The sequence below is a fragment of the Lates calcarifer genome, linkage group LG2 (assembly GCF_001640805.2).
Source record: "Lates calcarifer isolate ASB-BC8 linkage group LG2, TLL_Latcal_v3, whole genome shotgun sequence".
Taxonomy (NCBI): Eukaryota; Metazoa; Chordata; class Actinopteri; family Centropomidae; genus Lates; species Lates calcarifer.
In genome coordinates, this window is record NC_066834.1 from 6,364,224 (window position 1) to 6,378,918 (window position 14,695).

Sequence of the window (14,695 nt, forward strand, 5' to 3'; positions counted from 1 at the left end):
TCCCAGTCACACTGTTGTAGTTGACTGGACTCAAATTTTCAAAGGTCAGAGAATTAAAGTGACAGAACAGCAGTGATTTGTCAGTTTATTTAAAACTAATAAGTCGTGGGAATTAGTAATTAAGTGCAAATTATTGAAATTGCAGTATTGGTTAGTATACGGGGAAATTAAAGGGGGAGTCAGGGGGAGAAGAGAGGTAAAAAAAGAAAAAGAAAAAAAAAAGACATTGATGAAAGACATACAGGAGTTGAGTACATGGGCAAATGGAGAATGGGTACTGTTCAAAGATACAGCCTACTGTAACGTTAAGGCAAGAGCCTTTTAAACAGGTTAAGTTTTCTGATCATTTGCTCTTTGTCAAACAATATTTGACTTTGATGCAATGAAAGTGATGTTTTTTCATACTATCCATTTCTACCTAACTACTGTGCGGACTCCCGATTCATTGTATTGCACTTTACTACAGATGCTATGAATCATCTAAATGAATGTATTATGAAATCTGGATTAAACAGAGATATCAGAATAAATATTGTGCACTGTTTCAAGTTTTAATCCTAAAGTAACCAGAAAATGACACTTCAGCATACATGTGGCAGGTGGAGTTTATATAGATATAATTTTGTTTTATTATTATTATTTCTATGATTACATTTCACGGTAGGCATTTTAATGACAACCTATTTAAATAAATAAATAGACAATACATCGCTTTACTTGGACTGGACAAATCCTTACAGCCTAAAATGACAATTTTCCAAAACTGAGTAGGGTGATTTTCCTGAAAAAACCCTACTCAGATTTTTACTTAAGTAAAAGTACCAGTACCACACAAGTCAAAGTCCCACATGCACATTGTTACTTAAGTAAAAGAACAGAAGTATTAGCAGGAAAATATACTTGAAGTATCAAGAATTAAAAGTACTCAGTGCAGAGAAATTTGCCCTGCAGTATTTTACTGTTACTATGTGTAGAGAGTTGGGCAGAGTTAGTTTCATTAAAATTCTAATCTCCTGGAATAACCTGTTTTGGGATCCTGGGGCAAAACTTTACCTCTGTTGCCTCCAAGTTCCTATCACGTACAGTTCACACTGTGCACTATAGATGACAGCTATGCTATATTTTAGACGCCAACCAGTGCTCCTACACTGGAATACTATCTGACCTCAGGGAAGCACAACTTTATTTAGCAAAATGCATCATGTGAGAACAATATAAGAACTGGACAAGGCCACGAGAAAACACAATAATGCAGAATACAGCTAATCTTGTATGTTAGCTTGCAAATTAATTATCAAGTAATCAAATTACTTACAGAAAAAAAAAACAATGGATACACAGTAAACCTGGGACTGAGTGGAGCAGGAGAAAATGGAGATGCTAAGGTAAAAGTGCCTCCATACAGTTCTTGAGTAAATGCACTCACTAACTTTTCCTTTCTTGGCCTAGAAAGAGAGAATAAAGGGATAACTCTCTGTGACAGAGTTCACTTTCCCACTGTAAACAAAATTAACCTTAAACTGGGTTTCTCTGTGCCTAATCTAATCAGGCTAATCAATATCTGTCAGGGGATTTGAGAATTACATTGTGACATACAATCAACCCTGAATGCTAAAAGTATAATTTCCAAATAAGTCAAAATTCAACTTTATTTATGTGCCATTCCACTAAAAAAACTCAGTTATCAACACTGAAGGCTCAGCCTTACTTTACAATAAAACAACAAACACAATATTAAAAAACACAATCATCCACCTATGTATTTACATTCATTAGAATAAAAAAGTTTTCTTTATCAGTAGTAGACCACTCATAGCGTAGACACCTCTTCTCCAAGCTGCATGTTACAGTAGACAAATTTAGTGTAAGTTTGCAGGATCATGCAACAGGAAAGTGCAGTGTTTAACAGTACATTAGCAGTGCACTTTTACAGCAGCAAATTCATCATGTCCGTCTCTTCACAGTGTTGTCTACTGTGTAATAACATCTCTGAATCAACGCAGAGATTCATTCAAAAACATGTTTTTCTCTCTGTCTCACATACACACTCACACAAACACACACACACACGCTTAAGTGCACTCAGAATTTGCTTTGCATTGCCTCCAGTTTATCATCAGTAGTTATTCATTGCAATGATCTTTTCTCTCTCTGTGTTCTTATAAGTTACATTTTTGAATGTAGATGTTGAGCTTCTGAACAAAGGGTTGGTCCCCTGAAGAAAAAAAAACAAAAACAAAAAGACAAACACAAGAAGATTATTAAAATATTATCACCAACACATTAAGGCTTGGATATTTTTTTATATTTTGTTATTGTCCACAATTCCCATGAACAAAACCAAGAATGTGTTAGTCATTCTCTCTCTCCAACATCCTTGACTTGTCACAATGTGAATCTTAAAAATGGATCACAAATACTGTTACTTTGAAAAATAAAAGTGTTCTTCAGTCAGATGGACATTCATATTTCACACAAATAGTGCATTAGTTGCTCCATAAATTGTCAGCAGGATAATTTATGAAGGATTGGGTCAAAATGAACCAGTGATGAGCTGATACTGCCTGAGGTAAGAGACGAGTAAAGTATTAAAAAAAAAAAAAAACAGCGGTCGGTCGCTGCATTTTACTGAAAATAATGACAAATTTAACAAACAGATATGACACAGACCACATATATATTCAGCTTGACATACCCCTTCCGAAGAAACGTCTGCATATGTCTGCATATTTAAACAGAGAAATCCGCTCACGAAACGGAAGACTAATCTTGCCAGAGACAACACATTTTTAGCTTTTCTTCGGCATCTCAGTAATCCAGTAAGAGCTGACTGTTCATCCACTGAAAACGGCAACTGCTAATGGCTAATTCGGCGTACTTTTAGCAGTGCCAACTAACCTAACCTTAGTAAATATATGGGGCTAAAGTTGTATCCCACAGCTAACGAACTGACTCCATGGCAACAGTATTCTTCCTGTTTATGTCTCCCAAAGCGTTATGGGAACAGTAGTTCCACAACTTAAGGGCGTGATTGTCCCACAAATTAAAGGGATACAAAGAATTATGATAAAAGGAAGGAAATCCACCATAGTGCACTACCAATATTTGTTTGACATTGCAACAGACAAGTGTAATTTGGCTCAATAAAAACATGTATTTGAACAGTTTTTGGACAAGACAGAAGATCTATTGCTCAGAAGAGTCAGTTCATTGCTGGTTTTGGTGTTTTCATGGGATTTGTTGACAACAAGTAAACTATTACAGGCTACATCTTTTAAATGAGGTCTTACCGTCTGCCATTTTGCCTTTGCTCTCTCAGCCTCAAACTTGGCCACCTCTTTACGGTCGTGGACTGACACCAGCATCTTCCACACAGCCAGCAGGATCAGGCCGATACACACAACAGAAAGGGAGACTCCCAGAATAATCATGGGGATGTTAGGAGGCTCTGGGCAGCCTGTGACAGGGACAGAGGATGAGATGAGACAGAACCAGAACTCCCTTTTGCTTCATCTGTTTTCCGTGTTGTCATAAAACTTACCGTACATCTGGAGATTGTAGGCAGTGGTCCCTGTCTCACCTCCCACCACATTAAACGAAATCCAGCACTCATTCTCCGTCATCAGTGTGCATTGCATAGAGGGGCTCTTGTCATAATCTGAGAGGAAATGTGAACATACATATCCATAAGGAGGGGGTGAATCCATAGTATATCATCTTCCCTTTGACATTGTGCTGAGAATGTAAAAGGATATCCTGCCCTCTGTTGTGCTGTCGGTGTGATTTCCATATCAAAGACCACAATCTGGTGTGTGTGCATGTGTGTGTCTGGACCACACCATTGTATTTCACATCTGAAGCCTGAAAATCCTTTGTGATAATCAGATATACCTCTCAGCTTGCACAAGTATAGCAGGTTTAAAATAATCTCCTGTATAAAGGAGGACGAGGTCCTTTGGCTATTCACATGCTCTACAAAAGCTCTGCCTGTACGACAAGGTAAATAATATGTTCCCCATTGTCTGGTGCTGCCTGAATGGACATGGGTGGTGTTGTGTTAGAGGGAGAGGGGGGATTCGGGCTTCAGAGAGACACCCGAGTCGATTCAGGTCAGCATTCCTCCAAACCTCTGACCCATGGGGAAACTTAGCATGGCCCAATGTTGATACCACTATCAAAAACACTGAGCCGAGAGAACATACCATACCAACAACAAGCATTTAAATAGATCCAAGTGATCATAAAAAAGTGCACTTATGGTGAGTGAGTGCACATCCCATAAAACAGTAAATCAGTTAATAAATTCTTACCTCTGCAGGGACAGAGTTTTCTGACTTTTGACCCAGACTGCATAGGTGAGTTCTCTACCCACCAGGTGTCCACTGACTTAAGCTAATGATATGAAAGTCAACTTGCACAGACTTGAAACCTGCTTGAGGTCCCGCTTGGGAGAGGACTGACAGACAGGTTTTGCTGTCAGACAGCTAGCACTGTCACACGGTGGCAGATGCAAGTACGGACTGTTCTACAAATCGTTCCTTGTCAACCTCGAAACTGTGACTCCCAAGTTTCGATGCCAGAACAGGATAGGTAACATGTAACGTGCGTTGTGAGAAAGCTGACATGCATTCGGTCTCATTTTATATTGCTATTATTTCATTGGACTTGGAGAATGACATCGTGAGAGACAAAGATGAAATATTGTGTGTTCGAGAGGGAGAGAGAGAGGGTTCAACATGCAACAACAGTCTGAGCAAAGCCTGGTAGAGGAGCTTTACCCATCAGGCCACCGGGACGCCCTTCGGCAAAGGAGTTTCAAAAACAGACGCCGCCCACAATGGCTTGTGATAATTTAACATTGCAAAGCAGGAGAGCAACAAAATATTCCCTGTGACACACAGAGTAACAAGTTTCAAGTTTCAAGTAACAGACAGTTGATTTTCACATTGTACTGACCTTGACTAAATCGATCCAAAAACATATGGTATACTTTGGATTTTTGAGGTTGATCCATAGATCAGTATTTGGAAGTTTAAAAAATCATCCAATAGTAATTATTTAAACATAAATAACAATCTTGATACAGATCCTAATTTATTTTTTAAGAACTGTGACTTAGAGATACACTAAGCTGTAAATTAAAATTAAAATCAAATGTCTGCACTGAAATTTCTTACCACTTATTGACCAACATATCCACCACTTTCCAGCTGATATACTGGTGTGGCTGATGTATTGGTCTGGTAATATTGACACTTTGTAGGTAAAAGGCTAAAACATGCAAACCTTTTCAAAATCAATTACATCAATTCCAAAGCTGACAATCTGGAGAAACATCTGACCTGGGCAGGGCAATAATTCAATATTAATCATTTTCAGTTGAAAGCAGTGATGATTTACCTGCTGTTGTGTTGATGGAAATTTTAGAAACGCTGCACTTTTGATCACAAAACCTGGCATCGTGCTTTTCTTGGAGATGGCACTCCACACAGGTCCTGATGTTAAAACAGGTAGAGAAACAAAAAGTCAGTTCTACCTCAGAGATGATGCAGGACCTTTTGGGAGGTTAAGGTTTAATGAGGCTTCAATCACTGACACAGAGTAGAATGCACAGGAATCACAATGTTGGTCACTTATCAGAGTTTTCCCAAGGCTTCACTCACTCTCTATCACCCCTCTCCTCTATAACAGTGGTATCAAATGGCATTAGCCCTGACAGCTGCTTTACAATGGAGAAAGGAAATCTCTTAGTGCTGTGTTGGGGACATTAGCTGTCTTTTGATGTCACATGGAAGGTGTAGACACATGTGAACAAGGGGGACCAGAACCTGATATGCCTGAACTAAAAAGAACAGACAGATCATGTGTGAGGAGACAACATCTTATATCTTTCAGGTAAAGAAACAGCAAATAAAGAAGTAAAACGGACAAAAGCCTCATACATTACGTCCTTGTTTGCCTTTTTAAGAGCTGATGTCATGAATGTGTTCTCACCTTGCAGAGCTGCAGGCGTCTCCACATGTTGGGCACCTCTCGCACTTGTCCCCAGATGCTCCAGGTACAGAGCAGATGCACTGGCCACACTCACATCTCCCCCTGCCACTGCAGAGAGAGCCATCCTCCGACACACACGCTTCGGTGCTGGCGCTGCAGTTACAATATTCCCCTGTCCAACCACTGTGACAGTGACACTCCCCACAGTCGCACAACCCGTGGCCTAAAAACACAAATGAAATCATCATCTCGCCACAGAAATGTGTGGATAAGTCATAACATTCATGTGGGATGGCTCACCTCCACACAGCTCCCCACGGAAGCGAACACAGGAGTAATTGTCACACTCGCAGTAAGGTCCATAGATGCGGCCAAAGCTGGATGCATGACATACACACTGTCCGCAGTAGCAGTTCCCTTGACCGCTGCATATCGCAGACTCATTGTTTGCGAGGCAGTTACTCAACAAAGCGCTCTCCTCATTGCATTCGCACTGCGCTCCCAGGAACCCTGGCTGGCACACGCACACGCCACACTGGAAAGCCCCCTGGCCCTCGGTGCACTGGCTGCTGTTTGCTTCAAGAGGCTGCCGGCAGTCGCACGAGCAAAGAGACTCCAGTTCCACCTCCAAACTGTCCTGCAAGCCTACCGGTTTGAGGGAGAAGTGACGAACTCCCGACAGGCATCCTGGGAGCTCGACAGACACATTGAACACCACCTGAGGAGCAAAGAAGTCGTCTTGTGAACAGCCCAAAACTAACAATGAACTGATTCAAACAAGTTTTGCCTGTGTAATCAAAGCCTGATACAACTGTGCTGTAGACCTCCATTGTTGTCCAAAAAAACTATTAAAAACACATCATCGAGCCACATTGTTGGACTGGGTGCGACAACATGAAGAGTGGGATCACTGTACTTCATTATGAATCAATCCCACATACAGTGAACCATCCCGCTGACATAAATACCAACTAGGGCATATTAATGCATATTAATCTGAAGACAGTCCACAACAAATATACTATTCACTCCTCTTTGAGTAACATTTGCTAAAATCTACAGTGCCCAGCTGTTTTATGGAATTATTTATTCTATTGATGAAGTGAAACTTTGTACATGTGACCTGAGTTTTAAGGAGTTTCTTTAAAGGAAGACAGACAGACTGGAAGAGTCAGAAACTAGTAACAGTCAAACTAACACATTGTTTATTCTGGTCTTTTCTTGGGTTTTACTGATAATAAGAAAAATATAGAATACCATCAGCTCTATTGTTTTAATTCACCTAAATCAGCCAGTTCAATCAAAGATGAGATTAGGGCTGCAACTAATGATTATTTTCAACGATTATATTGCTAATTCTTTTCTTGATGAATCGATCAATTTTTTTGTCAAAAATTATAACTAAAGAGAAAAAAATTCCCATTAATTATGATTATAATTTTCCACAGTGATGTCATGCTTGTTTTATTAAAACAACAGTCAACAATACAGAGATCTTCAGTCACAGCTGGGGAGTTGGAACCAGAGAATGTTATGATTAATCATTTATCAAAATAGGTTCAGATTCCTCTTCTGACATTTGACTAATTGATTAGTAATACTTGCAGTTCCAGATAAAATAGAAACCACATACAGCTTTATGTGATGATTATACTAACTATTGATTCTAGTGAGATTCTGTAAGTTTGTTCTTTTTGTGGTTTCTTAATATCTTTCGTTGTTTTACTTATATATTTTCTTTTCACTGTAATTAATTCTTGGTCGCATTCTGACCTCGTATCACTATGTTTTTACCTTTGGTGTCTGCAGCTGTTTTTACTATCTATTACTCTACTGTCTTCAGTCTAATACATTTGTTAGTCACCACTAAAGAATTGCTCCAGCCCGTGTAAAAGGTGGAATACAAATACAAAGAAAGAGCAAATTGACAGTAAAAGTAACTGACCATCTCTCCTGGTTTGATGTTGGAGCAGCGTTTCAGGTCGGGGAGGACAGTCCCATTTGGGCAGATGGCTGTGAAGGACATCTGCAGCTCCTCTGTGTCCCCAAGGACCTCAAGTTCAATCTCTGAACGAAGTTCCTGAAAAACATAAAGTAGTAATAATTGTAGCACTCAGTATGGGAATGTCACTGGCAGCACAGCCTGGTACTGAACAGCTTTTCTTCTCCAAAATAGCAAAAAAAAACAACCATCAAATCAATATAATGACTTTTGTTCTCACAAAGTGGGATTTCCAGAGCTTTAAGTGGAACTATACTTTCACCCCACACTGACCTGTGACATGCTGGGACTGTTTAAAACCTCCTACCTAATGCTCTCTTTTTGGATGAGTCATCAACCCAGGTGTGCTGGGCTGCACGAAACAAGAGTGACAGCTAACCTCAGCTGGAGGAAAGACTGTATTTGACTGACTAATGAACTCTGTGACGGACTGTCTGGGTGCTAACAGAGGGTTAACTGTGCGTTTCCCATAGGCCTGCTTATGCTGTGTCCTCATTGTTGCTAAGGAGGAGAAAACCAGGGGATACACCCAATCGAAGATGGATTCAGGTAAAGCAGGTAAAAAAATTTCAAAACACTTAACTGTTATTCAGTAAATATGTTGCAGGGTATTCAAAGTTAGATGGCTAAACTCTCTATTCAAAAAATAACAAACATCAATCCAAACTTGCAGGTAAGAGTAAATACTAATCATCTGTCCTCTATCACTAAATATCCCTCTGTTTGTTTTTCTTTTTTTAATTTCCCTTAAGAACCACATCTACAGTCAGTGTGATAACAGGGTCTCCTCTCCTCAGCGTAGTTAACGTGGCAAAGACTAGGTGGGTGTTAACCATGAAACTGATGAAGTAATTAGAGGACTGCAGACTCGCCACCAGTCACTGCCGCCAGGGGGGATTTACAAAAAGGACACAGAGTGCAAGAGGAAGGCAGACAGAGAAAGGCAGAGAGAGCAGGCCAGGAAGAAAGAGCAAGTCAGAGTCAGAGGGAAAGAGGACATCAAACAGCTGGGACAAGAAGAGACTTGCTGTTAAACATGCTGATGCAAAGCACCGGGTGGCGGAGGGAAAAACGTAATAGAAGAAAGAATGAAAGCAGCCGAAAAACATTTTAATGACAAATAACTTGAATTAAATTCAATTCAAACTGCTTTTTATAATGGCAGGTGTTTTCTGTCTTACTTCCTCTGACCAAGCGCCTGCACACACGGCCTACCCGCACATCCAGATCACCAAGACTGTTTATTTACTTTGTATGCTGTTACGATCAGTTCCAGGATGTTCCGCGAATCTGCCGCCAGGACACCAACTGTGGCGCCAGGTATGAGATTTGCATAGTTCTGTGAAAAAAAAAAAACAACAGATAATCAGTACAAGACAAAGTCACAAATGTGGGTTGACTTGGCTCATAGTCCTGAAAAAGTAGAGAAAAGAGTGGGGAAGAAAAGAGGGCTAGTTCTAACAGGTTGAATGAGAATGTAACTCAATGCATAAATATGCTAACCTCAGTAAACAGTGTGCTCGCACAAACACTTGCATTTCTCAGCTCTCCAGTTTGGACTTCTTCTACTAAAAAGCAATTTACAGGACAGAGCTGTTACCTTATAGTTGTGTTGCTGCTGTTCAGTCACAGCAAATATCAGTAAGATATTGTTCTCCACCACTTTATCAATCAGCTGACCGAGGGTTGGATACTCCTGAAAAAAATTTTAAAAATACAAACAGTGAGATGTGAATAATGAGGGTGTACGGTGAGGCAGGGATGAGTCACCACACAACCTAAAAAAAGAACCTCTGTGGGTTTTACCTGAACTACAGACATGGAGTACTCGTTGTTGACGTCCAGGTGACACTGCCCGTCGTTGGGAATCACGATGCCGGCCATCTTACTGTCCATCCCAAAGTGTGAGTCAGCATCACTGACAAACACCAGCAAACGCATGGAATCGTTCCTCCAGCCTATCTTGTCCTATCAGGAGACACATCATGCTCATCATAGAGTGAATCGGGTTAACCGAGGGGTTAACGTAACCCTCTGAATTGCAAAGTAATATTTAAGTTCATATCTTTTAGGGAAACAAACTCTTACCCCACAAACAGCTGCCTGCATAACAGCGTCAAACCCACACTCTGGCACATCGATATTTGCTGATACATGCTGCATTGCGATTATCTCATTGAACTTGTCAGTGCTGCTCGTCAGAGACAAGACGTGTTTATAGCCAAACGCTGGCAGGCAGGATGAACCTATGCTGCTGCAACACCAAGTCAAAAACATTTGAAGAGTAAGATTATCTGAGATACCAAATGACACTGCTGGAAGAACAGAGGATGTTGTTGAAGTGTCTGGCCATGTTTTAATATTTATTGTATACCTGCAGGGGTTGGCCAGCTCCTCTTCTGTGATCCTGATGAAAGGCAGGACAGGTTTCTCCACAAAAGAGCCAAAACCCATGCGAAATTTGCTGGTGAGGCTGGCCATCTCTTTAGACAGAGACGAGCCCAAGTCTTTGATTTTCTCCAGATCGTCGATCATGGACGCCGACAGGTCCATCAGGTAGTACATGTCCACAGGATAGTCCTCTGTGTGTTGAATCTTGACCTGGAAAGTCACCTGACCGCCTGTGGAACACAAAATAAACACCTTTGTTTTTGTGTGAAAATGAGGAACCTCTTCGTCAACTCTAAATGCTTCAGATTGCGTACCAGCTCGCAGCTTGAGGGCCATTTTCTGTGGGGAGATCTGAGAGCTGTTAGCATTGCCCGTCTTCTTCCCGAGTGGGTGATCCTGGAGGATTTGACCTTTGGAAACCGGGAACTCCAGCTGGCTCCTGGCACATCCCTTCTCTAACAAGACATCCAGTGTGTCACATCTTTTGCTGACTGAAAACCAGTCTGTGAAATTCTGAGAGATGAAGGAAAACATCACAAATGGTGCTGTTTACAGGCTGAAGACTGAGATTGTTTTATGGCATGCAATAACACAGTAATTTAACCTCCCAAACACACAACAATCTGTGAACAAATATCATTTTTGTTTTATTTTTTAACACATTATAGTCGTCTGTCTACGTGGTTTCGTACGTGCAACCCTTGCTGCCTACCTCCTGTGTGCACCAGGCACAGTGAGGACTGAGCTGTAGACACTGGTCACAAGTCACAGTGCTGCCAGCTGAACATGACCCTGCAGTAACACATGAACACACAGTGCACAGAGTGAACATGTCAACATCCAGCGGAGTCTCCTGCAACAAGTTAAAGCCTCTCCAGTGAAGAGAGATGAATTTTAAATGTGTTAAGTTTATGGGCATAAGAATATGTCTTGGTAACTTAATGATGTGTGTAACTGTTTTATTGATTATTAATGATCAAGTGCAATAAAAAATAATACAAGTCTAAAATCAGCTTTTCACAATAACACAAGTTAATCAGTCAAAAATACCAAGAAAGAATTCATGGCTTGTTTTTCAGAAGCTGTCACTCTTTGTTTGCACAATATAAACGTGTTGCCCTTGATTTTTTTTCTTCTTTTTATATGCCGAACGAAAACTTGAGCTCACCTTCCACGGCGTTGATCCAGTACCGGAGAATCAGGCACAGCAGTATGAGCCCCATTAGTCCGTGAGGTTGCTGGTTGATAGGAAACAGAAGAAGAATATTTCAAGTTGTCTCATATTTACAGGAGTGAAACACAACCGGCGACATGCCTCCGCGCCTCAACGCCGAAAAGCAAAACTGGAGAGGGAGATTACTGCCGTCCCACAATACCTGCCCGGAGGAGGAGGAGAAGGAGGAGGAGGTGAGTGGCTGCCTTTACCTGCGCTGCCTTTTATGTTCACTTCCGTTCAGGTGAGAAAGCGAGGCGGGCGCGAGGAGAAAACAAACCAATAGGTTATAGGGTGACAGCACCGACCGCTAACTGATTTGCCATTAATTGTCTGATAGAGAATCGAGTTTGTTCCCACAGTCTTTAGTCATAGTCAGAACTGATAAAGAATGCAAGAAAAAAAAACATATAGAGGGAGGAACAATTTCCAGATTAAAGAAGTCTGACACAATCACAGGCGATAAAAAAAAAAGAAATGAGAGAGCAAAATGTAAAATATTCAAACTGTTATTAGGCCTATTGGGTGTAGTAATCAGGGGAGTACTACTGCAGTGGTGGAAAGATGCTATGCCTCACAATTTAACTGTAAGTTGTATTTTATTCCACTTCTACTCCACTACATCTCATAAGAAAAAAATATTTTATTATTTTGTACCTTTTACTCCACTACCTACAATCAGCTATAGTTACTTTCCCATTTAAGAGTTTTCACTTTTTGAAGTATGACCTCTTTAGAGAAAAAGAAAAATTTCTCCTCTGATCTTCAGGTTTCATTTAAATATCAGCCTGAGGCCCAAACAGGTTAAATTATCCAACATTTCACAAAAAAACCAAAAAAAACAAAGATTCAAGCAAAATTAATACAAATTTAAGTAGTTTTCTACCTTCTTCTTCTATCATCTCATGACCCCTCAGATTTATGTTGGGACTTTTGGAGGGGCCCGACCCCTTGGTTGGGAACCAGTGGGCTAAATTATTTGACTCCACCCCCACCTGCTACAACAGAAATGCTGTCTACACATTGATTCATCACTATTAATAAACTTATCATGTAACAACATGTGTCTGTCAGTTTTTTCTGCTGATTCAGTACCTTTGCTGTTAAAACGTACGTATTTTGTATGGAGTGGAAGTTTGAATGTAGGACTTTTAGTTGTAATGTACTGCAGTAGTGAGCCTGTATTACATAGATAGATAGATAGATAGATAGATAGATGGTTCTTGCTATAAATACACAGTGTAGCCTACATATTGTAGACAATGTGAAGCACTTGTGAAGAGATTTGTGAAGAGGTGCTATAGAAATAAAGTTTACTTATTCACATATGGGATTGTTGTGGTTCCCACATTACAAAGACATTTGTCATTCCTTACTGCATCAATGTAATAGTCTTGATTTAAGCTACACTGTAATAAATTTGAACTTTGGCCGAACAACAATAGTAAAATACAGACAGGCCCCACCATAAGCAAATATAGCCTGTACACCCTTATTACCCCAGACAGATGCTATAACAGAAGATATGTTAATCTTTAACAACACAAGAACGTGAATCATTGTCATTGTCGCACAAGAATTTTTTCAGCTTGACAAAAACAACCGTGCAGGCCTATCACAAGACATGAAATATGAGCAAGAGTGTGTGCATGCGTCTCTTTTGCTCTCTGTGTGTGTATAGTATGAGGGGTAGGAGGAGGGTGGAGTTGAGTAGGTGTTGTACCATTGACAGCTGCAGTGCAAATATCTTGTAGCTTGTCCCAACTCAGAGGAATCTCACAATTCAGCACCACACCCCTCTGGATCTGGGTGAGTCCCATCTGTTACCCCAAACCAAACCCGCTCCTCTTACACTAATCCCTCTCACCCCTCTCCTCTGCTTTCACTGACACCCCCTGTCTCCTCAGCTCTCTGTATTTTGATCCACCTTACCCAGTAGCCTCCTTGAAGTGTCCGTCTGTGAAATTGTCATTTCACTTATACCTCCTTTGGCTTGATTCCTCTCCTCTCCTCTCCTCCTTCACAGTCTGTACCTCTCGTAACATCTCTCTCTCTTTCTCTCTCTCTCTCTTTTTTTTTTTGGGGGGGGGGGGGTTTCATGTCCTGGATGAGATTATGATCAAGCAGGTTTGATGCTTAAAGTGTCGCAGTTGCACCATACTATTTTTCACATTTCAACCAGACATTAATCTAAATTTAAAACCTATTACCTTTCAGTTCAGTATCAGGGAAATGGAGGTTTTCTCACAATAAATCTGACATCAGTGTTTTAAGCATGCCATGACAGGATTATTAAAGAGTATCACTCTCATCAAAATTCAGCAATCCATTAATTATTCAGCCTCATATCTCTCTCTCAGCATTACACATTTGCTATGCATAGAAACAGAGGTATTCATTAATCCTACATTGAGCCAGCTCACCTTCAGGGGCGTCCTCTGATAACATGCTGTCCCGTCTCAGTCTGCCTGTCTTGTCATCAAGTGAAAAATGGAGAGAAACAGAGAAGCATCAGACCAGTACATTCAGTCCTATTGTATCCCAGCAGTCATCAGAGTAACAGAAAACCTATTGTAACGGCGCCCTTTATGAAGCATGGCGCTAGGGTGACCCTGCTGCCCATGCTCCTTGGCTCATGTGTGCTTTTGTGTATGTGTGCGTCTCAGAGTGGGTGAGTGTGAGTGCATGCACACTGGGGTCATGTGTGGGTGTTTGTACAGGCTCCAACTCGCCCATGTCTGTGTGAGAGAGAGTGTGTGTGTGCGTGCGTGCAGGGGGAGGCTGTGATGATAATGAGTGACAGTAACAACTGCGGGCTGTGAGACCTCCACAGGAGCTAACTTCTTTATTAAGAGACGACCTGACTGACGTGCTAGTGTTGCGCTCTAGAGGCTAAAGCTGGTGGGACCTGCAGCACAACACCCCCTGACTCAAAGTAATGGTCTTCTTGATTGGTTTGGATGATGTGTGTGTGTGTGTGTGTGTGCATGTTTTCTCAAGTTCTATTACTTCCTGTAGTGAAGAGGAGGAGGAAGCTTAGAGAAGGAGTGCCAGTGCAGTGCTGTAATACAGCCTCCTTCTTACAGTGGTATGGC

General features: G+C 41.0%; 1 protein-coding gene across 1 annotated transcript; it reads right to left on the bottom strand.

Moving 5' to 3' along the window:
* Positions 1–1,166: 1,166 nt before the first annotated feature.
* itgb6 (integrin, beta 6) lies at positions 1,167–14,252 on the bottom strand. The gene is made up of 16 exons (XM_018683722.2): positions 14,024–14,252; positions 11,556–11,625; positions 11,100–11,179; positions 10,702–10,900; positions 10,371–10,617; positions 10,085–10,250; positions 9,803–9,964; positions 9,597–9,692; positions 9,246–9,335; positions 7,940–8,074; positions 6,295–6,712; positions 5,995–6,217; positions 5,401–5,495; positions 3,542–3,658; positions 3,291–3,457; positions 1,167–2,215 (listed from the first exon to the last, which is right to left on the bottom strand). The coding sequence occupies exons 2-16, from the start codon at positions 11,608–11,610 to the stop codon at positions 2,117–2,119; spliced, it is 2,349 nt and encodes a 782-aa protein (XP_018539238.1). The 5' UTR covers positions 11,611–11,625; positions 14,024–14,252; the 3' UTR covers positions 1,167–2,116.
* Between the last annotated feature and the right edge of the window lie 443 nt (positions 14,253–14,695).

Excerpts from the sequence above, each read along its gene's own strand:
- itgb6 (XM_018683722.2), bottom strand. The coding sequence starts at position 11,610 with ATGGGGCTCATACTGCTGTGCCTGATTCTCCGGTACTGGATCAACGCC. Across the intron at positions 8,075-9,245 it reads TGATCGTAACAGCATACAAA|GAACTTCGTTCAGAGATTGA; the intron begins GTAAATAAACAG and ends TATGTTTTTCAG. Across the intron at positions 3,659-5,400 it reads TTCCATCAACACAACAGCAG|ATTATGACAAGAGCCCCTCT; the intron begins GTAAATCATCAC and ends ATTTCCTCTCAG.